This window comes from Zootoca vivipara, chromosome Z1, assembly GCF_965207765.1.
Source record: "Zootoca vivipara chromosome Z1, rZooViv2.hap1.1, whole genome shotgun sequence".
NCBI classification, from domain to species: domain Eukaryota; kingdom Metazoa; phylum Chordata; class Lepidosauria; order Squamata; family Lacertidae; genus Zootoca; species Zootoca vivipara.
The window spans coordinates 35742084-35767227 of NC_142583.1; the positions used below are offsets into that span (position 1 = coordinate 35742084).

The following is a 25144-nucleotide window of genomic DNA, read 5'->3' on the forward strand; positions in this document are numbered from 1 at the left end:
GTATTGCTGGGGAAGCCAGAAGGGAGGATGTTAGCTACAATCCTGGCCACAATGTATTTTGAAAACCATGTGCCGGCTGTACCTTTGAAACCAGGAGCTTAAACCAGATCGGCTTTGAGTTCCCTTCCATTTTATTAAGCAGGTTGGCAATGAAATCTTGTCTCCAACATATTTTATTTCCTTGTTTGCCAGAGTCTGGCCATAGAACTGAAAACCTCTGTTGTCATTAGGAAATCCTGCATTGCTGAACAATTGCTGCTTCTCAGGGTATATGTTTATCAAAAGAGGAGCGCCCCCCCCCCCCGCTAAACTATGCCAACAATCCATTTAGGGTCTCTCCTGTGGTCTTGCTTCCTTAATTGTAATCCAAACCACAGCAACAGTTATTTCCTGCCTAATTCCAGAAGCCTATGAAAAACAGTCTCAATTTAAAATTCAAAGTTACACTTCTCAGCTGTATGTAGATTGAAAGAAGCCCTACAATAGCCCATGTCACATTTCTCTTACCCACGTGGGACTGTGCCTTCCTGCTGCTCTTAGCTTTGTTCTACGCATTACTTTTATCACAGAACCCACTTGGAAAGGTCTCGCAGTGATGGGCAACCTTTTGAGCTTGGTGTGTCAAAATTCGCCAAAAAACCGAACATAATTCAGGTGGTGTTTCACTTCGAGAAAAAAACCATAATTTCGCGATATTTATAGTTTAAATAACAAAAATGTATAATTGTAATATATAACTGTATTTAATAAACCAAAAACTAATTATTTAACCAAATCAAACCAAAAAACCCTTATTTATCACAAAGTGCCCAGAGTTGTTGAGCTTTTTGGGGGGAGCTGCTGACCAAAGTTTTGGAGGTTTTTTGGTGCAAAAAGTTGCTTCGGGTGCAAAAGTTGCTTTGCTTTTTTTGGGGGGGGGGGAAGAGAACAGAAATAAATGATGAATAATACCTTCGCTGGAACTAACACGCAGCACCGACATAGTCTGCCAAAGTGCCAAAAAAACCCAGCACAGAATGGGTTAAAAATGAAAGCTGTTACACCCAATTATTGTCTGCCAAAGCGCCAGAAAAAAACCAATCTCTGGCTACCAGCAGCAACAACAACAAAAAGGATCCGGGTTTTAACAGCGGAGACAAGCTGTAGTGTGAGGAGGAGCGGGAGAACAAATGGGGGAACAACAACAACAACAGTGCAAATGAACTGATGGGGTGCGCGCCAGCAGTGAGGGCTCTGCGTGTCACATCTGACACACATGCCATAGGTTTGCCATCACTACTGTATGGCTTCTGTAGGGTGTAGCAATGGTCACTGAGTGCAGGATGGGCAGAAGGCAGACTGAGATCTATTGGTAGATCTCTGGTTGATTTGCAGTAGATGGACCAGGGCCCATCAAATTCCTCATTCCAGCTTTGTATAATGTTGCTTCCTATGCAGTCAATGGCACATATGGCTTACTACTATGTAGTAATTTTGCAATTATGTTAAGTGACCCAGAGTATCCTGAATACTTGGCGCAAGAGTACCGGTAACTTTCTCCAGGAGACAACTAGCATGTCAAAACGATGTAAAATGGTGTAAAATGACTCCAAGAGCTCCTTTCTAGACATCCAACTTCATACTTCTTGAATCAATTTAAAAGAACATACACAGCTTTATTTTAAAAGAGCAAAGCAAGAGACTTAATCCAAGTATTTCTCCACCTCTAACGTAAACAATTATTTCTTGATGGCTGATGCACGATACCTGTGAATTTAACTACATATTGGAGTAACAGCTTCAATGCATTGTCAATGGGATTTTACATTTTATGAAGAAGTAACAGCATCGTACCTTGACTGAGTGGTTGTGGAAATCGGTAATAATAATTTCATTATTGTGGTTGACAGCTGCAAAATGAGGCCCTGCAATAATGGAAGGAAGGAAGTTCAATGCAGGTCATGACAACAATATTTCAATCCATGTGAAGTAGCAGTTTGCATGCGGGTTCTGATCAAAATGGTTGATGTTGACCAATGCGCTAGCAGCCTGCCTGATTGGAAGTGACTCTGGAAAGGGCAGCACGAGGTGGTGCTCCAAGGTTCCATTTTGAACTCTACATGTTGCTGCGTTCACTGTCACACGTTAATGGCTGAAGAAGAACATAATCAGCTACGAACTCAAGAAAAATATGAACTTGGGCAAGAGTACAAGTGCTCTAGAGAACAATAAATAAAAAGGTTTCTACCTGGCCAACTTCAAAACCAGTTTGACTGGTTTCCAACCACTAAATGTTTAGTACAACTTCCAAGTTGAACAATAGATTACTTAAAATTTGTTTAACATCTGCAAGTGAGCATGCTTCTTGTTCTTGGTCACGCTGACTGGGGCTGATGGGAATTGGGGTCCAGCCAGATGTGGAGATCACATTGTCTCCCTCTGTCTTAAAACATGACTTGATCAGCAAACCACAGGAGTCAGACCAGAGGAGTTTTGTTGCTCCTGAAAGCAACTTCCCCTCACCCCAAAGGCCTAAGGAACAACTAGAGTGAAAATTACACCCACATTTCAGGGTTTTCACTGATTTTATATCTACTACTTTTTGAATTTTTACTGTTGCTATTATAATTGTTTTAGTTACTGATGTTTTTGATCTGTTTTATATTTGTTTTATGGTTCTCCTTTGCAGGCTATCTTGAAAATCCAGATTAATAAAATGGGGGGGGGGGTGAGAATTACAGTTCCCAAGACTGGGGAAAGCAGTTTACCCCTCATATAGTTACAATTCCCAGCATCCTTAATAAACTGCAGTTCCCATGATTATTTAAGCAAAATAATGTCCTTTAACTGTATGGTATGCATTCAACCCATGTGTTTACTGAGCCCCTGTAGTACCTTTTTTAAAAAAGAAAAAACAATTGTATGTCTCCTATTTAGAAAAGCAAATACAACAGAGTCTCATGACAAACAAATTTATGTACTATTTTTGCACTGTGTGTTTGGGGTCTATGGACCACAATAAAGCTGTGTGTGTTTATTATGACATACAGTAATTGTTCATGGACTAGAGCAGGCATCCCCAAACTTCGGCCTTCCAGATGTTTTGTACTACGATCCCCATCATCCCTGACCACTGGTCCGTTAGCTAGGGATCATGGGAGTTGTAGGCCAAAACATCTGGAGGGCCGCAGTTTGGGGATGCCTGGACTATAGGGTTACCATATTTCAAAAAGTTGTTGAGCGTTTTTTGGCAAAGCTGTCAAAGTTTTGGCGATGTCCAGGAAATTATGGACGTGTGACAGTACTAATGGACTACAGTCTACTTACTCTGTCTTGCTTACTGTGGTGAAGTTAGAGTGATGCTTTTTCAGCATGTTCAAATACACACACACACACACACACACACACACACACACGATCTGAATAAAAGAAAATGCATATTGGACAACAACTGATACCTGCAAACTGCTTATCTCCATTGCCTCGGCTTCCAAATCTGGTTACTATTTTCCCATTTGGCTGGAAGATAAACACACAACATGCTTTGTTGTCCACCACAATGATGTGCCCATTGCGATCCACAGAAACGCCTTTTGGTCCCATAAGCTTTCCAGATCCAATTTTTGTCTACAGGAGAAAGAGAGAGATTAAAGTTGCTTCAAACATACACGCATTTGGACTGCTGTAATGTTCTCTGGGTTCTTAGCGTTGCCACTATTCATACTTGGGAGAAGATTCTGTAGTAAATTAGTGCAAGAGATTGGAAGTAACAACTTTCATTGTGATCTATATGGGGAGCATAGCTGCCAAGTCTCCCGTATTCCTCGGGAAACCCCTGTTTTTCCAGCCGTTTCCCGCTGGCAGTCCGGATTTTTAAAAACCCCGTAAATCTCCCGGAGTCTTACCGGCCCGGGGAGGCTCCTTCTGCACATGTCTGGAGTCTCTGGACATGCACAGAAGCGATTTCTGGCGCAGCAACCATTTTGGAAATGGCAAGAGCATGCATAGAAGCGACCTCCAGTGCCTCTCTACCCAGTTCCAAAATGGCCGCAGCGCGACTTCTGGCACTGCGGCCATTTTGGAAATGGGCAGAGCATGCGTAGAAGCAATTTCCAGTGCCACTCTGCCCAGTTCCAAAATGGCCGCAGTGCGACTTCCGGTGCTGCGCCGCGCCGATCCCGGATTTTTCAATCCAGGAGTTGGCACTTATGATGGGGAGTGGGGATCCTCATGCCTCTCTGTTTGGCCCTCTGAAATCCCCTTAGGCCACAACACTCACTATCCCTGCTTTTGAACCCTGTTTTTTGCCTGGCTAAAACGCAACCATGAACTCCATTAATGACTCTTGTGGGCCTGGATGGAAGCAGAGAGGGCGTGTGAGAGTGTTGTAGAAAGTGGCCTAGTGTACAAAGGTAAAAATGTCTATTCGTTACATTATCCACTTTTGTTTCTGGCACTCAGGTTGCCCAGAATGGAATGAGACCATCAGGTTGAAAAAAGGATTCCCACCCTGTATGATTTTAAGTCAATACCAGGGCAAATGTTTAGAGTCTTTCCCCCACCCCCCACCCCACCCTTCCCTCCATCAAACAAAGTAATTTCATCTGCATGAATTTGGCCATCCTTTCCCTCATCACCAACAGTTAGTTCTTTAATCAAGAAATACAGAATCAATTCCCCAAGCCTTCAGAAAAATTGTTGGTTTACTATTAATTTAAAAATGGCAATGAGTTTCCTTGTATTTTTTTATTTGTACTTCATAAACTTACCTTAAATTTTCCATCAGAGGAGAATATGCTAACCCATTTATTGTCATAGTCGGCAATAATGATGTCGCCGCAAGGATGCATAGCCACTCCCGTAGGCCGCTGCAACTGTCCAGGGGACCTTCCCCGGATACCAAAGCGACTCTTGAACTGACCATCAGTGGAAAATATCTGTAATTTTCAAAAATAGTTTTTTTCACATAAAATGTATCCATGTATACACATCCATGAGATTAATGGTGGGGTGCAGATTTAAATAAATGAATGAATTTTTAACTGGAAAATGGCATTTGAGTCATTACGTGAACTTATTGCAGAAGTAATTATGAATCCTTCGCTATCAAGATCTTATAATCTTGACACTTCCAATAACATGTTTCTTTTCCACATTTGATCAGTACTGTGTCTTTCCAAAACAATCCATTATGGGTAAAGAGAATGTCAGGGCGGTTGCTGGCTACCCTCGAACAACGACACTCCAAACCATCTTGTCTTTAATGCTTTTATTGCGAAAGCTATTTACAATGCAAGAGTTTCATGAAAACATGTCTACTCAGTGCTATCAGATTCTTCCAATGGCGCTTTTCGGCTCCTGCCCCAGCAGAGTAGTTTGAGGACCCCAAATCTCCTCCCCCTGCGTTTGCGAGCCGTTGATCGCCTCAGTTCCGGGGTGAATTTGAAAGGACGCCCCTCTGCTGTTTCCCCGCTGTAACTCTCTGCTGGCCCCTCCTTCCTCGCTGATATCACAGGCTGCAGGAAGGGCTCTTGTATGCTGTCTGAGCCCTACCCCGCTCCTCTCACTTCCTCCTTCCTTTCTCTTTTCCTTCCGCTGCTGTCCGAACCGTCTGAGTAGCTGGATTTGATGGGGGGTGGCTGCTCCCTGTAAGCCCACCCCCTTACAGAGAAGAAAAAACGAGCATACCTGCACACACTGATTATTGCTGTCCGCTATTAATATTTTTCCATTTGTAGATGCAGCTACTCCCTGAAGATTTGTAAATTCCCCTTTGTTTCTCCCTTTGGTACCTAAAAGGAGATGTACATATAAAAACAATTAGGAAAGAAGTCAAGTACATGGCTGCAAAAACTCATTTCAGCCCTCCAGGTCCAATCAGCAGCTTCATCATTAGGAGTAGAGACGTAGAGTTGTATTGCACGGAAAGGGGCTTCACAATGGTTGGGGTAGAGAAAATAAACCACCCCAATATCATCATGAATATACAATGTGAAGATCAATAGGGGGAGGTCCACAGTCTCCAGAACAGGGGTGTCTGGGACTCTGGGGGAGCTGAGTGTGTTGCTCTCCCCTTTCTCCCCCACTATGGGCAGGGACTTCCGTGTGCATGAATGTCCAAGAGGGAATTCCGGCTGCCCTCAAGATAATAAGGTTTTGGAATACGCCTGAGGGATGAGATAAACGAGCAGTCCTGCGACAGACATACTGTCTTTGAATTATGAAATCCATAAGCAATATAGATGGGGTGATTCCCCCACCCATTCTCAGAAGTGCATACAACATTTACTAAATACAATACTTTTGGCACAGAAAATTAGAGGGAGAATCATCTAGTTAGAAAAGTCCAACTACAGTATGGCTAAGGCTCAGTTACAACAAACTTAACAATATTATGTGTATTTTAACAAATTAAATAGAGTGAAAGATTACGATTTTGTGGGAATGTGAAGAGTGTGTGTATGAACTTAACAATGCTTAGCTAACTTTTTGTTGCTATTTTTTAACGTTGTTAGTATTGTTCTACAGATTACAAAAGCCATACTGATTTGTTAATTATATGACATTTGCTGTAATATTGATGTTCAGCTCCTTTTTTTAGTTGATGTTTCGTTAGTAGTGTTTTGTAGATTGAAATTCTTTCATAGATGATTTGTTAATTATTTGATATGGTTCACGCTGTATCTGTGATGTGCTATTCTGTTTTATTGTGTTGTTGTTATTTATTGTTTGTAGGCCACTCTGTATGTCTATGCCACTTTTCATTCAAATGAATATCCATCGATCAACCAACACCTCTGAACTAGATAATGTCCTAGGGCGGGGATGGGAAACCATGGCCCTACAAAGGTTGCTGGACTACAGCTTCCATCTTCTCCGACCACTGGTCATGCTGGTTGCAGCTGATGGGAACCAGAACCCAACAATTGCTTGATGGGCGGGGTATAAATAATAAATTATTATTATTATTGAGCACCACAGGTTCTTCTCTCCTGCTTAGTGTTGACACTTATCCTAAAACAATACAGTTCCACGCACAGTGTTTGCAGCTGGACATTGCAATCCAAATAATTTAGAAGGCAAAGCACTCCATACCTACTCTGAAGATCAGGTCATCTTCGATGGGGTTCTCTTTCCTTTTGCCAGTGCTGTACATACTAGCTGGTCTTTTCACAGCTTTCTGCTTCACGTGGCCACTGCCAGGAGACTTCACACGCCTCTTAACTCCTTCGGTGGTGGGGGACACATCGGCCGACCTGATTACCTTGAGTTTAAACGGGCTGCCCCTGATATGCTGATCATAGAGTCTCAAGGAAAGGGTAAAGTCCCCTTCTTTCTGGACAGTGTACAAAAATTCGTAAGTGCCATTTTTATTGTCAAGTATTTCTCCGTCCGCCACACTCCCATCAGGCGTGCTGAGCTCAGCCGTGAGGTAAGCATTCCCAGATTTACAGAGCTCACCATCCTTGTCCTTGGTAGTGATGGTGACCGACATAGGCTGTCCTATCACTGTCTGCTTCAGTCCTTCACCTGTGGCCACTGTTTCAGAAGCGACAGCATTTGTGGTTAAAATAGTTCCAAGGTTATGAATGGACTTCTTCAGCCCATCGGTTTCCACTATGAAGTCCAGTTGATCATTCTCACGAGGCTGCAGTGGGAAGTCACGGACAGCCAACTCATTTAGCTTATCGCTCATCTGCTTCTTAACAAGCAAGACTTCTGTCTCAGTTCCATGGTTGAGTGCTTGGGCTGTAAAGTTGCTGCAACTCTTTATGTTTTCCTGTCCTTCCAATAGGCTATCAAGCTGAGTCTGCAGGACCTGGATAGACAGAATGCTGTGGTTATATAGATTTAAACCAAGTAGCCCCAAAAATAAATGAATGAATTCCCATCCATCGTGGGAAATGTAGAGGTATGGCCTTGAATGGAATAATGTTGCAGAAAATTTGTTGGGCTCTAGCAAAGCAAAGCAAAGCAAAGCAAAGCAAAGCAAAGCAAAGCAAAACAAAACAAAACAAAACAAAACAAAAACAAAACAAAACCACCTGAATAGCATTGATCAAATATGTGCTAAGTTCTCTTGGATGATTTTTTTTAAGCTTCCAGTTTGGAGAGCTTTTGTTCATGGCATTATTTTGACATAAAACTAAACTGTTATTGCTGGGTTTTTTTTGTATTACATGAACAAGCCTTGGGCCAAACTGAAGACAGATAAACTTTTTCATATGAGGATATATGGAAAACACCCAGAACAATGTATGTTAAAAGTTATTTCCTCCACTCCCCAAGATAGCGACACTTAGCTTTTGTAAGGTTTTTACAACTATTTGACTAATAATATCCAGAAAAGTAAAAAAATGAAAATACAACCAATAACTATGATACAATGATGCAATATAAAGTTTTTGTTGCCATTGTTTTGTTTTTTAATAAAGAAACACCGGAACAATTTAAAATATATCTCTGACTCAAGTGTTACATATCACTTCTGCATTTTTGTAGGGGAATTTTGTTGGATAAAATGAATTTGTGCAAGGATGTGCTGTATTAATTGTGTTCCCTTTTAACCTTACATGGTTCCCAATTAACCTTACATGGCAAACATGCCATTTCCTAGCCTCTCTCTCAGCTAAAGATTAGATTTCAGACATTGTTTCTCCCAGTAACATAACACACCCCAGAAATGAAATAAAATATGACTGAAAAGAACAAGGGTCTTACTTTATGTTTAAGGCCATAATTGACTTCCAGTTCCATGAGCAACACACTCTTGCGGACATTTAAAGTCTTTTGGAGTTCATCAAAAGTGGAATGAATTTCATCTACAATGCTGGTCTTTTGGTTGGTCAGCTGATGTATAATTTCAGATAGGAAATGAAGTGCTGTATCAATCTCTGGAAGCCTGTTGGAAACGTAAATCACAAATGCTGTTTGAAATAGAATTGCCATAGTTTTTCCTTGTGACATCATGCAACAAGATTTTTATTCTTGGTGATCACAATGGGATAAAGATACAAATCAGATTTCAAGTGTTTCTTAGAGAAATTCTGTTACAGAGACTTTATAACACAAGGAAAAGGATGGGGAAAGAGGCAAGAGAAAGCAAGCTCAGGTCCCCCTTTTGAAAGTTATAGTTCTTTATGTAACACAGTTATATAGTTCTCTCTACAGTGGTACCTCAGTTTTCGAATGTAATCTGTTCCGGAAGACTGTTTGACTTCCAAAACATTCGAAAACCGAGGGCAGCCTGCAAATTTAATTGAGAAAATTGAGAAACACTCAGCAGAAGCCATTCAACTTCTGAGGCGGATTTGGAAACAGATGCATTTACTTCTGGGTTTTTGGCAATCAAAACCAAAACGTTTTGCCACACTGTGTGCTAAAACATGCACATTGCAGAGGTGGTTCCATACCTTTTGTTGACAGCATCTAGCTGTGCTTGAAGCGAAGCCTTGTGTTGTTCTACTACATCTTTGAGAGGTACTGTGGGGTGCTCTGCATGCTCTCCTTCTGTACATTCCCGGCACATGGCTGTTTCACAAGACTGGCAGTAAAATTCCATCAGCTGTTACAGAGAGGGAGAGTGTGACTATCAGTAGAATACCAGTTTCTCCAAATAGAGGCACACCATTTTGAATACTGAGTATGTCTACTCAAATTCAAGCCCTACTGAATTCCCAGGTAAGCAGGGCAAGGATTGCAGCCTTACTCCCAAAGACTTCCATGTGCTTGCTTTTGAATAAATGTGCATTGGATTGTTCTGCTAATGCCCTGTTTACAAATCCTGCAAGCAAAAGAAGTCAACAGAATGGGATTTGTGTAATAAGTAGCCATGTGAGCCGATGACTGGAGTTGCACCATCAAACAAAATGTTTGCTTGTGATTAAAATGTTAAAAAGCAGTGATTATGTTTAATGCCATGGATTTATAGCTGTGGTTTGTATGAACCATTATGTTGAATTTTTCCCTACTTTTAAGAATCACAAATAAATACGTACACAATTTAGGGTACTTGAAATGCCAAAAGGTACACTCACGGCTGTCATGTTCTTTCTCATGGCTGTCATTTTCTCATTATTTGGTTTCAGATAAGCCTTGTCAAGCCTTGTGCTTTAGGAGTACAGTATTAAGTTACTTCACAAATGCCTAAGGCATTAGTGATGCACTCTGAATTACAAAGCAGAATGGCATCAGGTTTGCAGATAATGAGGGCCATATTTTTGGCAGCCAAAAGCTTAACGGGGAGTGATCATTGCTGCTTAGGGCTGGCATTTAAAAGTTTGCCAGAGGGAGAGAGCACCAGTTATTTTTCAAACTAAGCAAGAGAACATTAAAAGGAATTATATAAAAAGGACTCAGTGAGGCCAAGAAGCTCTTGCAGATCCACAGAAATATAAACTTTTTCATTTTACAAAGGATAAAACATTTTCACTTTCTTATTTCTAGTCTTCAACCTACAAAAGAAAAAGGACTGAAGAAGTTTCCACAATCTCTGTTTAAGGTCACTTTGAATGGCAATACTCTTACTTAGTGGAGTCTGGACACTTCAGAAAGATAAAGATATTTTGTACTCCCAAGATGGTTTGGATACCTCTTCAAGAAAGAAAGAAAGAAAGAAAGAAAGAAAGAAAGAAAGAAAGAAATAAATAAATAAATAAATAAATAAATGAAGAACTGTCTCATTGAAGGAAAGCCTGGAACTTATTGCCTAAAACTAAGATGTCATGGCCACAACAAGAAGATATAGTTTGTAAGGAGTGGACCTTACTGATCATAAATCTCCTGATTTGCAGATGAAAACCAGGTACATATGCTACCAGCCTACCTACAAAAAGGTGCATTTTTGTCTTGTAATACTGGATCTGTTTTTTTAAGTCATATTACCGGTAATTTATTTCATCAATTCATAAATTTCATACACCATTTGATTGTAAAAAGTGGTTTACAGAAAGATTTTAAAAAAATCAAGAAAAAAAATCACAATCTTGTTTTGATTGATATATTAACAGAAGGGGATTTTAGGAACAAAGGAGGACAATGATCATAATTGGAGGAGGGGAAGAGGAGAGAGCAGGGGAACATGGTGTTCTCCAGATTTCTGGTGTACAGTTCCCACCTTCCTTGACTGTAGGCCATGTTGGCTGAGGCTGATGGAAGCTGGAGTCTAATGAGTGCATAGCACTGTGTGTTACATCCAGGAGCCATAAGTGTATAGCACTGTGTGTTACATCCAGGAGTCGTGTTGCCAAGCACTTAATTGCATTTCAATTTTACGAAAAGCTTCCTAATCATGTGCAGCAATGCTCGCAATGCCGCTCACATTATATTGGCACACTTTGAATGCAAGGTAGTGCTTAGTGATGCAACAACAAGGATGCCAACCCACCAGTTCAAGTGGAATAATGACATAATTCTGCCCATATGCTCCATTTATTCCCAAGGACCCATTTTAGCATATGTGCCTGATGCAGATTTTTCATCTTTCAGTGCCACTGATTACCATAACCGGAAAACAATTGTGCCAGGTGGTGTAAAGCTGAATCTAATAATATTTCTCTTGAATGGTTTTTGTCCACATGCAGGCTATGACCTGCTATCAGAAAGGAATACCCCCAAACCTTCTACCTAGGCCAGATTAGCTAAGAACTTGCTGGGAAAGGTATTGCTTTCCCTTCTGTTCAAGGGCAGACTTGGGTAATCTTTTACAATATGAGCCCAGAATTGGCACCCCCTCTTCTCAGTTATGGAGCTTATCAAGTTTGTATGCCCTGTACAGCCCACACCGCCCTAAATCTGACGTAGTTCTGTTTTGTTTGCTTTGTTGCTCTGGAAATATTTGCTCTGCAGACACCTCCTGCAGTTCATTTGCTCCCCAATTTACCTATTATGATCTGGATTGCATAGGTCAGCCTCCCACAGCAAGGTGTTTTCCAGATGCTTCTTAGGGTCCCACCTCCACCCACCCTGATCCTTGGCAATGCTGGCTGGGGCTGATGGGGGGTTGTGGTTCAACAACATCCAGGGTGGATTTGATTTAAATCAAACTGATTTAAATCACGATTTAAATCACTAGTCAGTAAGGCTTGATTTAAATCATAGTTTTCTACATAAAGACTAATTCTTGCTGGTATAACTTTAATATGCAAATAGATGAAGATTTTTAGAATAACAACTTTTCATATTAGTTTTTTATCCCCAGTTTAATAGGTTAATCATTCATATTTGGACAACTTTACTGTTGTACTTAGGAAGGAGAAAAATAATCATTACCTTAATAATAACAATTTAAATAGATTTATTCAACTGAAACAGTAACATTACAGCATATGTTATTTGCTTAAACAAACATCCATGTTTGTTAACTAATTTGGCTAAACAAAAACAAAATATATATATTTTAAGAAACTTAGACTGTCAGCCCAGCCTACATATGAAAAACTTAAATACTGTCCACTCCAAACAATCAGAAAAATATTGTTTCTATTCTATTCACTGAACTTCTTGAAACTTAGCACTGAAGGGGTTGTTTCTGTATTCATAGGTTTGTAGAACAATAGGATTAAGGTCTTTTTCTCAACTCTGTTCATGTTATAACATTTTTGCTGTGAAGAAGAGGCATGTGATCTCTGTTGAGTCAAATTCAGTTTTGAGAACTGCAAAAGTAAACCAAGCATCTGTGATAATATCTTGTAGGCAGAGAAACTGCCCAATAATCTTACAAAAACCTCTGGAAGAGCGTGAAATTGTGAATGGATTAATGGAATTTATTTACCCAAAAAATTAAACATATACAACCTTATTCTACATTTAAAAACTAATCTTTATTTCATGATGGAATAACCTTTGGATGGTAATATATTTTCCTCAAAAAGCATTTTATTTAAAAAAAAAATCAGATTTAAATAAAAAAAATTGATTTAAATCAAAAAAATCTGTTTTTTTTAAATCATTGGTTTTTATCCACCCTGACAACATCTGAAGTGGACCAGGTTGGTAAAGATTGAAAATAGACTGATGATAGGAAAGGTCTCATAACAGTGGTGGTAACGGAGAAAGAAATGGACTTTCAACTCAATGAATACTTTATTTCATTTATGGATGAAAAGAGGAGCAAAAGTAACAAGACACCTTCTGAATTATAGACAGCTGCTTTCACTTAAAACTAAAACTGATGTACAAAATACAGCTTAAATGAATTATAGAACATTAGCATCTGATCTTGATAGCCAGAAAGCACATTTACTAACCACCATGATCAATATCATGACATGTCAATGCAATGCCCTACAAAACAAAAACATAACCAAAACTATCAATATTGGGCTGACTAAGAGTTAATTTGATGTCACACACAAATTCATCCCAATTCACTCTCGAAAGCATTCAATCGATTGAATAAAATTTATCAAGCAAAGATTTATGTTGCAGAAATTAATGAATCATTTGCAAGTCCAATACTCCCCAACTATCATTTCAGGGGGAGCCATTGAAAACAGCCATTTCTCTGCCAAATAAATTGATGAAGCCTTATTTATAGGAGCCTAATCCACTTACATTTCCTTCATGATTGGGGCAGGAGAGTGGCTTCCCTGCAGCAACAGCTGTGACAGTCTCCAAGATGGAAGACTCCTCAATGCTATTGTCTGGAGTTCGCTGCAGGACATCCATCAGGTTGGTGATGAAGAAGTTGTTTTGAAGAGCAGAAACCCCTTTCTCTGGCAAGATGGACGTCTGGCGGCACACTGGGCAAGAAAGGGTTAAGCTGTGGGCTGGAATGTAGTTCTGTAGGCACCTAATGAGGATGGTAAAAAGATAAGCCAGTATCAAAGCAAAAAGTAAACTGTGCTGTCTGCGATTTCCTACTGGTAGTAGTAGAACAGAAGAGTAATCATGAACACAGCTTTACTTTTTCACATTTTGCAACTCATATCAAGAGGGAGGAACAAAACACTCTGACAGCCTTCCCAACATGTTGCCCTCCAGAAGTTATTGGATCCCAACCGCCATCAGCCCCAGCTTGACCAATGGGTGGGAGTTGTAATACAGCAACATATGGACAGCCACAGGTGGGGGTGAGGGATAGGGGGTTCTACCTAAATAAAATGGCAGTGATGTAGTGAGATGACTGGAGACAGACTAAACCGGAGAAAAGGAGGGAAGGCATTAGCGCAAGAAGAAGAGACTGCCTCCAGGCTGTACTATCAAAAATGCAACTTTTTCCAGAGAGCAGATTGTGGTATGACAGAAGCTTTGTTTCTTGCAGTGTACCCACTAATTTTTATTAGGACACTGTCATCTGTGGCACACACACACACACCACCTAAATCTGCACAATCTGAGAACAGACAATAGTGCAGAAAACAAGCAATGCATTTTAAATGCTCCTTTAAAAAACAGGAATGATTATGACTCCTGTGGACAGCCTTAGCTTCTGCTCACAGGAATTACTTCCTGACCCTACAGGACTGTCTTGCGCTGTGAAGGGTCCTCTTCTCCACAACCATTATAGGTTACAAGAGCATCTTTTCATCTGCTTGTTCTCACTCTCTGCTCCAAAGCTCGGGGGGGAAACACTGCCAAGTATCACTTGCCATTTTCATCTTACATTAATAAAAGCAACAACAGCATTATGGCTATTCGAATTGTTTTCCAGGCTCCACATCACAGGATGATGAACCATTCCGGAGGGTTATTCTTACAGCCACCTTAGCTTTTGTGAGGGAAAAGCCCAGCCTTTACTGACTTCTAACTGCTGCAGCCTGTGGTGAGGCAATTATGTGCATCTGTCACCACAGGCTGTTTTAAGCCCAGATTTGGCTTTGAGCCCATCACTCTGAGCATTTGAATCCAGACAAAAATCAGCCCATGGCGGCAAATGCATATGACTACCTTTCAGGCTGAAGCAGATTCTAATAAAAAAAAAAATCCTTCCAGTAGCACCTTAGAGACCAACTAAGTTTGTCATAGGTATGAGCTTTCGTGTGCATGCACACTTCTAATGTAATACACCAAGAAAACCTGAGCTCTTTCTAAAATGTATAGAAAGATAAGGGTCATTAGCAGCGCTGCGTTTGAAATATTAAAAAAAAAAAAGAACAAAGCAAATGCTTATGGAACATGGTAGACTAGGCAGTTTAACAAAATGAAAACAGACAAACCATGAAAAGCCAAAAGCAGAAATGGTGGAAATGTCGTTTCCACTTTCAGACAGCGCTGCAGCATTTTTTTAAAATGATAAGGCTTCTCTGCTTCTTTTCCTGGAAAGGAAACACAACGTAGGGAAAAATGCCACCGGTTCAAGTTCTGCATATCTTCTAGCTGCAACCTGGTGCCCTCCATATGTTGTTGGATTACATTTTCCATCAGCCCCAGACAGCAAGGTCATGCTAGCGGGGACTGATAGGAGTTGTAGGCCAAAGTGCTGAATCATCTTTATGTTCAGATATAGCATCCTTCAGTTCTGAACTTGTTCCACTTGGAACCAAGCTCTACTCATGCTGAAGAAATCTACTTTTAAGCTAAATGGGCTAAGTTTCATTGCCTAGATTCAGATCAAATAGCCCAGTAAGAAATTATTGCTACCACCCCTTCTATCTGTAATTGTATTGCTGACATGGAAGGCCATACCTTAAAAATAAAAACAGGCTGAATATTCACAATAAAGACAGAATGGTTTACCAAAAGAGCACAGATTACTTTTGCAATGGTATCTGAATCCTGTCTTTCTTCTTATAAATCTAAACGAGCCCAGGGGCATTTTACCTTCCTACTCATTAAAAGTTTTATATTTCAGGAGAACTTGTTGACTGGATTGAGGGGTTCATTGAATTAACAGTGTAACTCTAGGCATCTGGGAACAGATCACTGTGGCAATCCAGACAGACAAGCCAGCTGCAATGCACTTTGGGTTGGGGGAAACAGAAATCATCCTTACCTCTCACAGAAAGTGTGCAGACAGGGGAGTACTTTGGGATTCTTGTAACGGTCCAGGCATATGCTGCAGATCAGAAATTGTTTGTCAATCTGACGCACCACAGGACTTGGGATGTTGGCGGCTTCACTGGCCATCCTAGACCACTGACATGTGGGTCCTGTTCTCTTTTGCCCTGCACACTGCTGAAAGGTTCAAGCAAACAACAGCCTTTTAGAAGCCGTGGGGAATTGACTTCCTGTTTTTTGTTAATACTTTTTATTAGATTTTCCAATTAAACAAAACAAAATACATTCCCACATATATTTGCCCATCTCCTTTCCATTCACTCTGCCGAGTTTGTGACTCCCCTCCCTCCCACCATTCGGTTTTCTTTCCCCTGTTAACTTCTTATTAACAATGGATCCCAGTGGGCTTCATCCTGATTCAAGATTTATAAGAAGGCAGTGTGTAGTGCTTGGAAATGCTACACTAGAAATGCTTGCTTTAAAAGCATCTGGGAAGATTGCCAAGGCAAAAAAAAACCCAACTACTACAATGCATTAGCTTCTAAAATTCATTCTTTATATTTATATCCTGTTCCCGCTATCTTCCCATCCAAGAACTGACAAGGCTAAAACCTGACCATACTTTTGTGATATCGAGTATTAGAAAAAGGGTGCCTTAACCAACTGAACAAGCTTTCAGATCAGATGAGTGTACATTTCTAATGCTATAGAATGAGCATAACTCACTGGTGGAGCACATGAGTTGCATAGAGTAGGTTGGATTTCTGCCATCACCACTTGAAAGAATCAGGTAACATGCGATGCAAAATACACCTCTCTGTTTTTGACCTTCCCATATTTATTTCTAAGACACTCTCACCAATAGAATATTGCATATATCATCAGCTACAGCTGTACACCAGTGATTGGCCATGCTGGTAGACCTCATAGCCTGCAGTCAATAGGAAGACCATCTATATCAGTCTAAATCTGAAGTAAGGAACCATTTTCATGCTGAAAGCCACATTACTGCTGCTACAGAATGTATTTTAGGGCCACATTCCATTAGCAGGAAGGTAAGACTCAGTCGCACAGAGTTAAAACACAGATCTCTTTCTCACACAGCTTTTGCCCATGGAAACAGAGGCATATATTTGACTAAGTAACTCCACTCAAATGTTATCTTTCATTTCCCCCATAAACCCTTCTTTTAGACAAAGCTAGTTAAAAATACAGTGGTGCCTCGCTAGACGAAATTAATTCGTTCCACGGGTCTTTTCTTATAGTGAAAAATTCGTCTAACGAATCCCATAGGAATGCACTGAATTGTTTTTGCCCATAGGAACGCATTAATTGAATTTCAATGCATTCCTATGGGAAACCGCGTCTAGACGCATTCGTCTAGCGAGGCAAGCTCCGCTCGAAAAATCCTTTCATTAAGCAGAAATTTCGTTAAGCAGGGCGTTCGTTAAGCGAGACACCACTGTAAGGACAAAAGCTTTCCAACAGCCTTTACTGCAGAGAAGCCAAACAGGACTTAGTAATACCAGCAGAAGAAGGCAAACATCATCTTTGCACATATGGATTGTAAGTTGTTCCTTGGATTTATGGAAAGCCTCAAACTTCAAAATGCAATTGCATCTCAAAAATTGCATGCCTGCAAAAATTGCAAACAACATAAATATTTCATTTCCATTCTACAGCAAGTGCAATTAAGCAAAATAGGCATAATACATTCAGAACCTAACAAGACACATAATGCTTATCAATAAAGACAACATAAATTCCCTATACCAGCTAGTGGTTAGCATGTTGAACTAGGAATGGAGAGAGAGACGGTTCAAACCTGTACTCAGCCATCAAGCTGACTGGACAGCTGTTACCTCGGCTCTTAGCCCCAGGGGTGGCTAACCTCTTGATGTATTTGGATTCTCAAGTCCCATCAAACCCAGCCAGCATGGCCAAAAATCAGGGATGGTGGGAGCTGTAGTCCAAGAGCAGCTGGAGGGTCACAAGTTAGCAAGGGGAAACCACATATGCCACTTTGAGCTATTGGAAGAGCAATACTATAGAAATGGAATAAATATTTTTTTGCCTGTGCACAGAAACCAACACCATTTACTATTTCCTTCTTCCTAAGTCACATTCAGGTTTTGTTTTAGCTGCAGTTGAAAAACTCGAGTAGGGGGATGAATGGATGCACATGCAGCTGCCACACCCCCAAAGTCCTCATTGACTCAACTTTTGACCTTTCCACAATCAGCTTCACCATACAGCGTAGGTTTTCACACACATTCAACTGAATTACTTACCGGTAGGAGCCTCCCTGCAGGGAACCCTGAGAACATACGGTAGAGCTACCATAAGGATGCTTTTAAGCACAGGCACCCAAACATGCCCAGAATCCTCTTTCAGGCTTGACTGGATTTGACTGGGTGGAGACGTTGGGGTGGGGCCCACTATGCAAACTGTTCAAGCCTAGTGACTAGGGTGTTTGTTAATGTTCTTATTACACAAAGAGGATATTACGGTATATTAGGCCTCCTACTATGCTGCTTTTGGGGTCTGCGAATGTTCTGATACACAAGGTCCCAGTCCAGATAAGATTTATACATACTTAGTCATGTATGTAAAAAAAGAAGACAGACAAAAGAGTTACAAGTATTGCTTTGTTCTCTGAGCAAGAAACTCTAAAAGGTTCCCACATCCCCACTTAAATTTCTACTGGATAGCCCTCTCCTAAGCATGTTTAACAAATAATAATAATAATAGGTTCAGTCTGGTTAATGGGTTTTACTCCCAAGTAAATATGTGTAAGAATACAGAAGGTGAGTTCCTAATAGCTACACAATGGCTGCATCCTCCAAACAGGGTGTGAGAGAGAAGCCATGAGCTCAAACACTCCTTTCTGCCCTGACACATGTGGCTTAATAGGCAACTTCCAGGTCTAAACAAACCATAGTTGTGCATCTTATCAACACTACAAAAATATGGTTTGAGCAAGCTCTGGCTTGGAGGATCATATGAATGCAGTGAGACCATGGATTGCATAAACTAGAACCCATGTCTCCTTGTCCAAGAAGTCTTTCTACTGTCTATAACAGATTGGTTCTTTGTTGAAACTCATATTAATGAACTTCATATGAGAAAGCATGTAACTTTTATGTTCAGAACACAATTTCTTTTTCCGGATGTTGCACAGATTCACCTGAAAAGCACATATATGATGTAGTATGTCGCAGAGGTGGAAAAGATTTGGTTTGAAAGGTCTCTGTAACAAGGAAGGTTTATAAACTGTGCTAATAATTCAGTGCAAAGCTATAAAAAGACAAGCTGTTATCTTTAAGTTGGGAAGCAAGTTCTTTTCATCAATTTTTTAGACAGGCGGAAGGGGTGACACGTGCACTCTCTGGATGAACAATCCTACACAAATTCTCACCACCGACTAAATAAATGCCTCCAGAGAAAACCAAAAACCAAATCCAGAGTTCAAGCTTTAAATACCTAGCAGCCTTTGATGAGAGATCAATGCTTGCATCAAGCAGCCTCCCAGAAAATGACATCATCATCATCATCATTCCTTCTTGCAGGTTTCTAATTATAAAAGATGTACAAAGCAGTGCCCAATTTCTAATAAAAACGGTCTTTAAGAAACACAGCGTATGTGTGTGCACGTACTGCAAGAACACTAATAGTAAGTGTATCTCAAGAGAGAAAGGAGGGAAGAAAGAAATCAGTAGTGTGGGCAGCCACACCCATCTGAAACAGAACTCCTAATAAAATAAACCATTTTGAGCTTTAAAAATAACTATCTTGTGGAGTTTTAATAAACATACTTATCTCAGAATTATGGCTTTACACAATGAAAGTATAAAGAAGATTGAGGGCAGCCTGTTCAATAGGTATAGGATTTTCAAATAAAGGCAGTGCTCCACCCAACCAGAGCTGTGATTAGACTCTGAAAGATCAGACTGAATCGCCTACCACTTATCAATGGTGAGCACAACCCAGAGGGTCTAAGCCATGCATTATGAATGAATAGGTTTCCAGGAGCAACGTTTGCAATGGAACTTGCAAGCTCCAGAACTGCAGGCAAGGGTGGGACTCCTGCTATATAAACCCTGCTTCAAAGACAGGATAAGCTATAGGTAGAATTACTCAAGCACAGCACTTCAGATGGCAAACGCAAACCAGAGAGACAAGGCTATAAAAACAGTCTATTTCATATATATATATATATATATATATATATATATATATATATATATATATATACATACACACACACACACACACACACACATATATATATATATATTATGATTAATAATAATCATCAGGAAGTAAGACTATCTTGTACATATGCACACACCCCTCCACATTTTTGCTTTCTCATTGTTTTTAAAATCATCTTGCTCACATATGGCTTAAATAACTTTTCTAGCCTTAAAGCATGCATCATCATCATCATCATCATCATCATCATTATGTAAAGCAAGGAGCTACAATGGGGGATGGGTTCAAAAAGGCATAACATTACTAGCCACCAGGCACAATACTGAACAAACAAATGTTCGAGACGTACCCATCTTCACGAAAAGGAGCTTAAATCAATGCACTGCCAAGGGAAAAAAGGGAAAAGCCTTTCCAGGATGGAGTTGTGTCCTGCAGTCGTCCAAATGAGCCAACCATAATTACAGTGATGTATCACAGCTGAAAGCCTCACGTGTGAAACTGTTAGAGAATTCCTGTTAGCCGTTACTAGAGACGCAGCACTATTTTCTTGCTTAAGCTAACAATGCTCCACCACTCCATGGAGAGAATCCTGGAAGTAATAAAAGGAGGCCCAGCCAAGCAGTCATTCATTTCCCTCCCCCCACTCTCCGGGTCACTGACAAAGTGGGAGACCCCCCCACGCCACCCCACCCCGAAAGAATTCCAGCCAATCAATCTTTATTTAGTACATCTTTCTCACTCAACCCTTAGCTGAAAGACTGCAGCAAACCGTGCAAGGGATTGTGGGATAGGGATGCAGCATAGAGCTGCAATGAGATTTGCCGGGTGGATTTTTCCCTTCTTCCTCTTTTCTAGCCAGCAATCAGCTGTTTCAGGGCTCAGATGCTGGTCTGCTGAATATGGTCTATGGAATGTTATTACAGGATTAGCAGGCAGAGAAAGCTACCATTCTAGTTCGGCTGCAAAAGACACACGTAAGTATTTTTCTCTCGACACTGAAGTATAGATCCAGTACTGATGCTCTGATTCAACAGACATTTATTTGGAAAGAAGTATTATTGGTTTTAATGGGATGTAATCAATGAAAATGAGAGAGGGAGAAATCTCTAATCGGCTTCTCCCTGCTGCTCATATTTTTACGTCATGTCCCCCATGTTTAATGTGATAATCCTTTTGTATCTGCTTAATGTGCAATGTGCAGAATAAGATGAGGTCACCAATTTGCCCCAAAGTGTACTAAGTTTCTAAGTACCAGAACCACCAACCCCTGATATCACCAAATATTTCTCAACTTAGAGGAAGCAAATAAGACTATTCAACTTCATCATGAAGTTATGCACATGTTGCCTCGTCTCAGGAGGACCCCAAATTTAAGCAGCCTAATTTGAACACAAAGTATTTGCCAACATTTTTTAAAGTTCCTTTTGGAAAGTACTCAACAAAATTGAGCAAGGGAAACAGAAACAGTGAGTTGTATCCAAGGCTATGCGAAATTTCAAGAATGCAGTGGGACTTTCATTTCCTCCCCTGCTTTTGTGCATCTCAGATTTGCTCCCCCAATTTCTAGCCTGTGGGTCTAATGAGGCATGGCACAGGTCTTAATATGTCCCATGAGGCAGTTTTCCTGAAACCTGTGGCATCAGGTGTGAGGGTGGTTAGGAGATGGCTGCAAAGTTGGGAGATTAAAATGAGCTCCCAATTGTTCTCTTTCAAGCTGCACTGACAGCAAGTTCCAATGGGAACTCCCTAACACATGGGTAGGCAAACTAAGGGGCCGGATCTGGCCCAATGACCTTCTAAATCCAGCCCACAGATGGTCCGTGAATCAGCGTGTTTTTACATGAGTAGATTGTGTGCTTTGATTTAAAACGCATCGCTGGGTTATTTGTGGGGCATGGGAATTTGTTCATTCATTATTATTTTCCAAAATAGAGACCGGCCCCCCACAAGGTCTGAGGGACAGTGGACTGGCCCCCTGCTGAAAAGGTTTGCTGACCCCTGCCCTAATGCAACCAAGGTGGTTGGATTCAAACTATGCCCACAAGCAAACTTCAAAGGTGCTCCATGTCTAGTTTCCTACTCCTGCTATAGACAATATGACAGCTTCCTGTGTTCCTGAATCTGCTCTTCAATTAATGTGGAAGTACGGTAGATGTTCCAAATATAAAAAGGGACCTCCATGCTTTTCTCCAAATATTCCTTGGAGATCGGTACAAAAAACCAGAATCAAAAATAGAAGTCCAGTTTTCAGACAAACCCAAATTATTTATAGGAGTCAAAACCAAGAGAGACTGCAAAGGGGTTCCAAAAAGGTCTCTCCAAAATGGATGAACGGGCAACAAAATGATGACCAATGTTCAAAATTAGCATAAAGGGATGCACGATTTGTAAAAGAAAAGAGGGTAAAAGAACCAACAACAACTAAACTATATACTTATAGTCTGAACTAGTGTTAACTAATCAGAAAAATAGACATTGGAGTTGTGGTGGGTAATTCTCATTGTTTTTCATTTTAAAGTAAAAGCTACGGGATCCAGTCCTGCATGTTGGTAAAGTAACTGTGCGTGAACGATAGAGAAACTAAAGAGAGAGAAAAGGAAAGAAGGAGAAGAGAGAAGAGAAGATGCAAAAGGGGTGGAGATTGGCAGGCGGAAAGGGGTAGTAGGAGAGGAACAAAGAGATTGAAGAGGGGCAGGAAGAGGGCAGTTAGATAAGGTAGAAGTTGGAAGAGACATTATATCAAGGTAGTGATGACAGGGAATAGGCATAATAGAGGATCAGGTGCTCTCCAATGCATTTCCAGGAAATGCTTTAACAAGGGGAACGTTTAAGGATCATCAAAGCTGCTTGGAACATGTTTTCTGCTGCTGCTCTTCTATGGAGATGGATTGCACCAGTGAGTCACTGTACAATAACTAATAGTTCTCATTTTAAGATTTTTGAAATTAATTCACAATTGAAAGAAACAACATTTGGTGTATTTTAGCACAGAGTACATTTTCTTCAAAGTTAGCAACACTTTAGAGAACTTGGTTTCTTCTAGGCCTTTTGAAACCAGTCACTATATTTGCCTTTCAAGTATAAGCATTTTGTTACTAAATAATTAAAATCTGGTCCTTAAAGACATAGCATCTCTCTCTCTCTCTCTCTCTCTCTCTCTCTCTCTCTCTCTCTCTCTCTCTCTCTCACACACACACACACACACACACACACACACACACACACACTTAATCTTGGCTGGCCCACACATTCTTTCATTTATTTAGCAGGCACAATTATAATTATTCACACTATATTAGTGACTATGGTCTAGCTCAAAAGAAAAAAAGAAATGAAACCATACACCCCACAACCACCAATACATATACACTGGTTGTTTAGGCATGCTTTTTCTCAAGCTTAGGGTTTTTCCTTCCTGCAGGAGGACTCTGTTGGAATACTGAACATGCTTTGCATCCCACACAACTAGAAGGGATTCCAGAAGCATATGGCTAGTGAGAGCTAATCCCAGTAAGGGTTACACCATCAACTTGGGTGATGAGCTGGGTGCACAGATCAGGAAAGAAAGTTGCTATGTAAGGATTGAAGAGACCATTCACAATAAGTGCTTCTATTCCTAAAGCTGGGGGGAAAGGAAGAGGGATATTCAAAAACCTTCCTACTGCCCTATTCCTTCCACCAATATTCAGCAATCTTCCTAGCTCTGTGAATTATTTGAGGACATACCAAATAGCGAAGCATCCTGCAAGGCAGAAAATCATTGCATAAAGTTTGAAACACCAAATTTTGGCATGGTAGCAAGACTCGCATGGCCTTCTGAAAATCCTTGTTTTGTAAAGCATTTTGAGTTGCCTAATGACATATGCTATGACCCAAAATACCCAGGATGCTAGGCAATGCAGTCACTTGATAGTACTGAGAGTTCATAGAACAGTTGCTTGAGTAGCATACTAAAAGTAAAGGGTATTTAAGTCCAGTCTTATGACTCTGGGGTTGTGGCGCCCATCTCGCTTTACAGGCTGAGGGAGCTGGCATTTGTCCTCAGACAGCTTTCCAGGTCATGTGGCCAGCATGACTAAGCCGCTTCTGGCAAAACCAGAGCAGTGCACATAAACGCTGTTTACCTTTCCGCCAGAGTGGTACCTATTTATCTACTTGCACTGTGTGCTTTCGAACTGCTAGGTTGACAGGAGCTGCGACCGAACAACGGGAGCTCACCCTGTTGCAGGGATTTGAACAACCAACCTTTCGATCGGCAAGCCCAAGCGGCACAGTGGTTTAACCTACAGCACCACCCGCGTCCCTAAGGGTTGGGAAAATAACACAATCTAAATTTGGACCCATGTCACAGACCAAAGAATTTTCAGTACATGTTACATTAGTGCTTTGGAACTTTCAAAAACAACAAGGCACAATGAACTACAGTGGCACCTCGCAAGACGAATGCCCTGCAATACGAATTTTTCGCAAGACAAATGCGTCTTGCGATCTGATGGTGACTCGCAAGACGAATTCGTTTTGCGAAAAATTCATCTTGTGAATTGTGGTTTCCCATAGGAATGCATTGAAATTTAATTAATGCGTTCCTATAGGCAAAAAAAGAAATTTCAATGCATTCCTATGGGAAACCGTGATTTACAAGACAAATTTTCCGCAAAACGAATTGACTCACGGAATGAATTAAATTTGTCTCGCGAGGCACCACTGTAGTTAAGGCAACCCAGATTCCAACGTGACAGCAAAAGGCCAACAGCAGTCATTAAACATAGGACTCTTCCACTCCACTCCACATGAATGAGAGCCAACCCACCTCGCAGATGAAAACTGATACTATTAACAAACAAGCAGCCTGAAGTTACACTACATGTCACAAGTCTAAAGTTAGGCACACACTTTCTGTTTTTGTTTACTGGGTCTGTAAACTACTCTGAAGTAGGCTAGGTCAGCAAGCAAGGTAACAGCATCAACTGTTTAGTTTATTATCAGTAAAGCAAAATCTAATTAGTTCTCT

General features: G+C 40.7%; 1 protein-coding gene across 9 annotated transcripts in view; it reads right to left on the reverse strand.

Annotated features, from left to right (window-relative positions):
* Positions 1-25144, reverse strand: part of TRIM2 (tripartite motif containing 2) — a 75478-nt gene that overhangs the window by 9740 nt on the left and 40594 nt on the right. For 7 of the 9 annotated variants that reach the window (XM_088660239.1, XM_088660240.1, XM_035112110.3 and 4 more), the window contains 9 exons: positions 15914-16095; positions 13534-13771; positions 9393-9544; positions 8701-8881; positions 7075-7798; positions 5668-5771; positions 4749-4916; positions 3438-3606; positions 1834-1904 (listed from right to left, as the gene is read on the reverse strand). In XM_088660239.1, coding sequence (XP_088516365.1) covers positions 1834-1904; positions 3438-3606; positions 4749-4916; positions 5668-5771; positions 7075-7798; positions 8701-8881; positions 9393-9544; positions 13534-13771; positions 15914-16047 — 1941 coding nt within the window. In that variant the 5' untranslated portion in view covers positions 16048-16095. Of the gene's footprint in view, positions 1-1833; positions 1905-3437; positions 3607-4748; positions 4917-5667; positions 5772-7074; positions 7799-8700; positions 8882-9392; positions 9545-13533; positions 13772-15137; positions 15237-15913; positions 16096-20482; positions 20836-25144 lie in introns of those variants that run through there. The other 2 variants (XM_035112108.3, XM_060278662.2) reach the window with 2 other exon arrangements.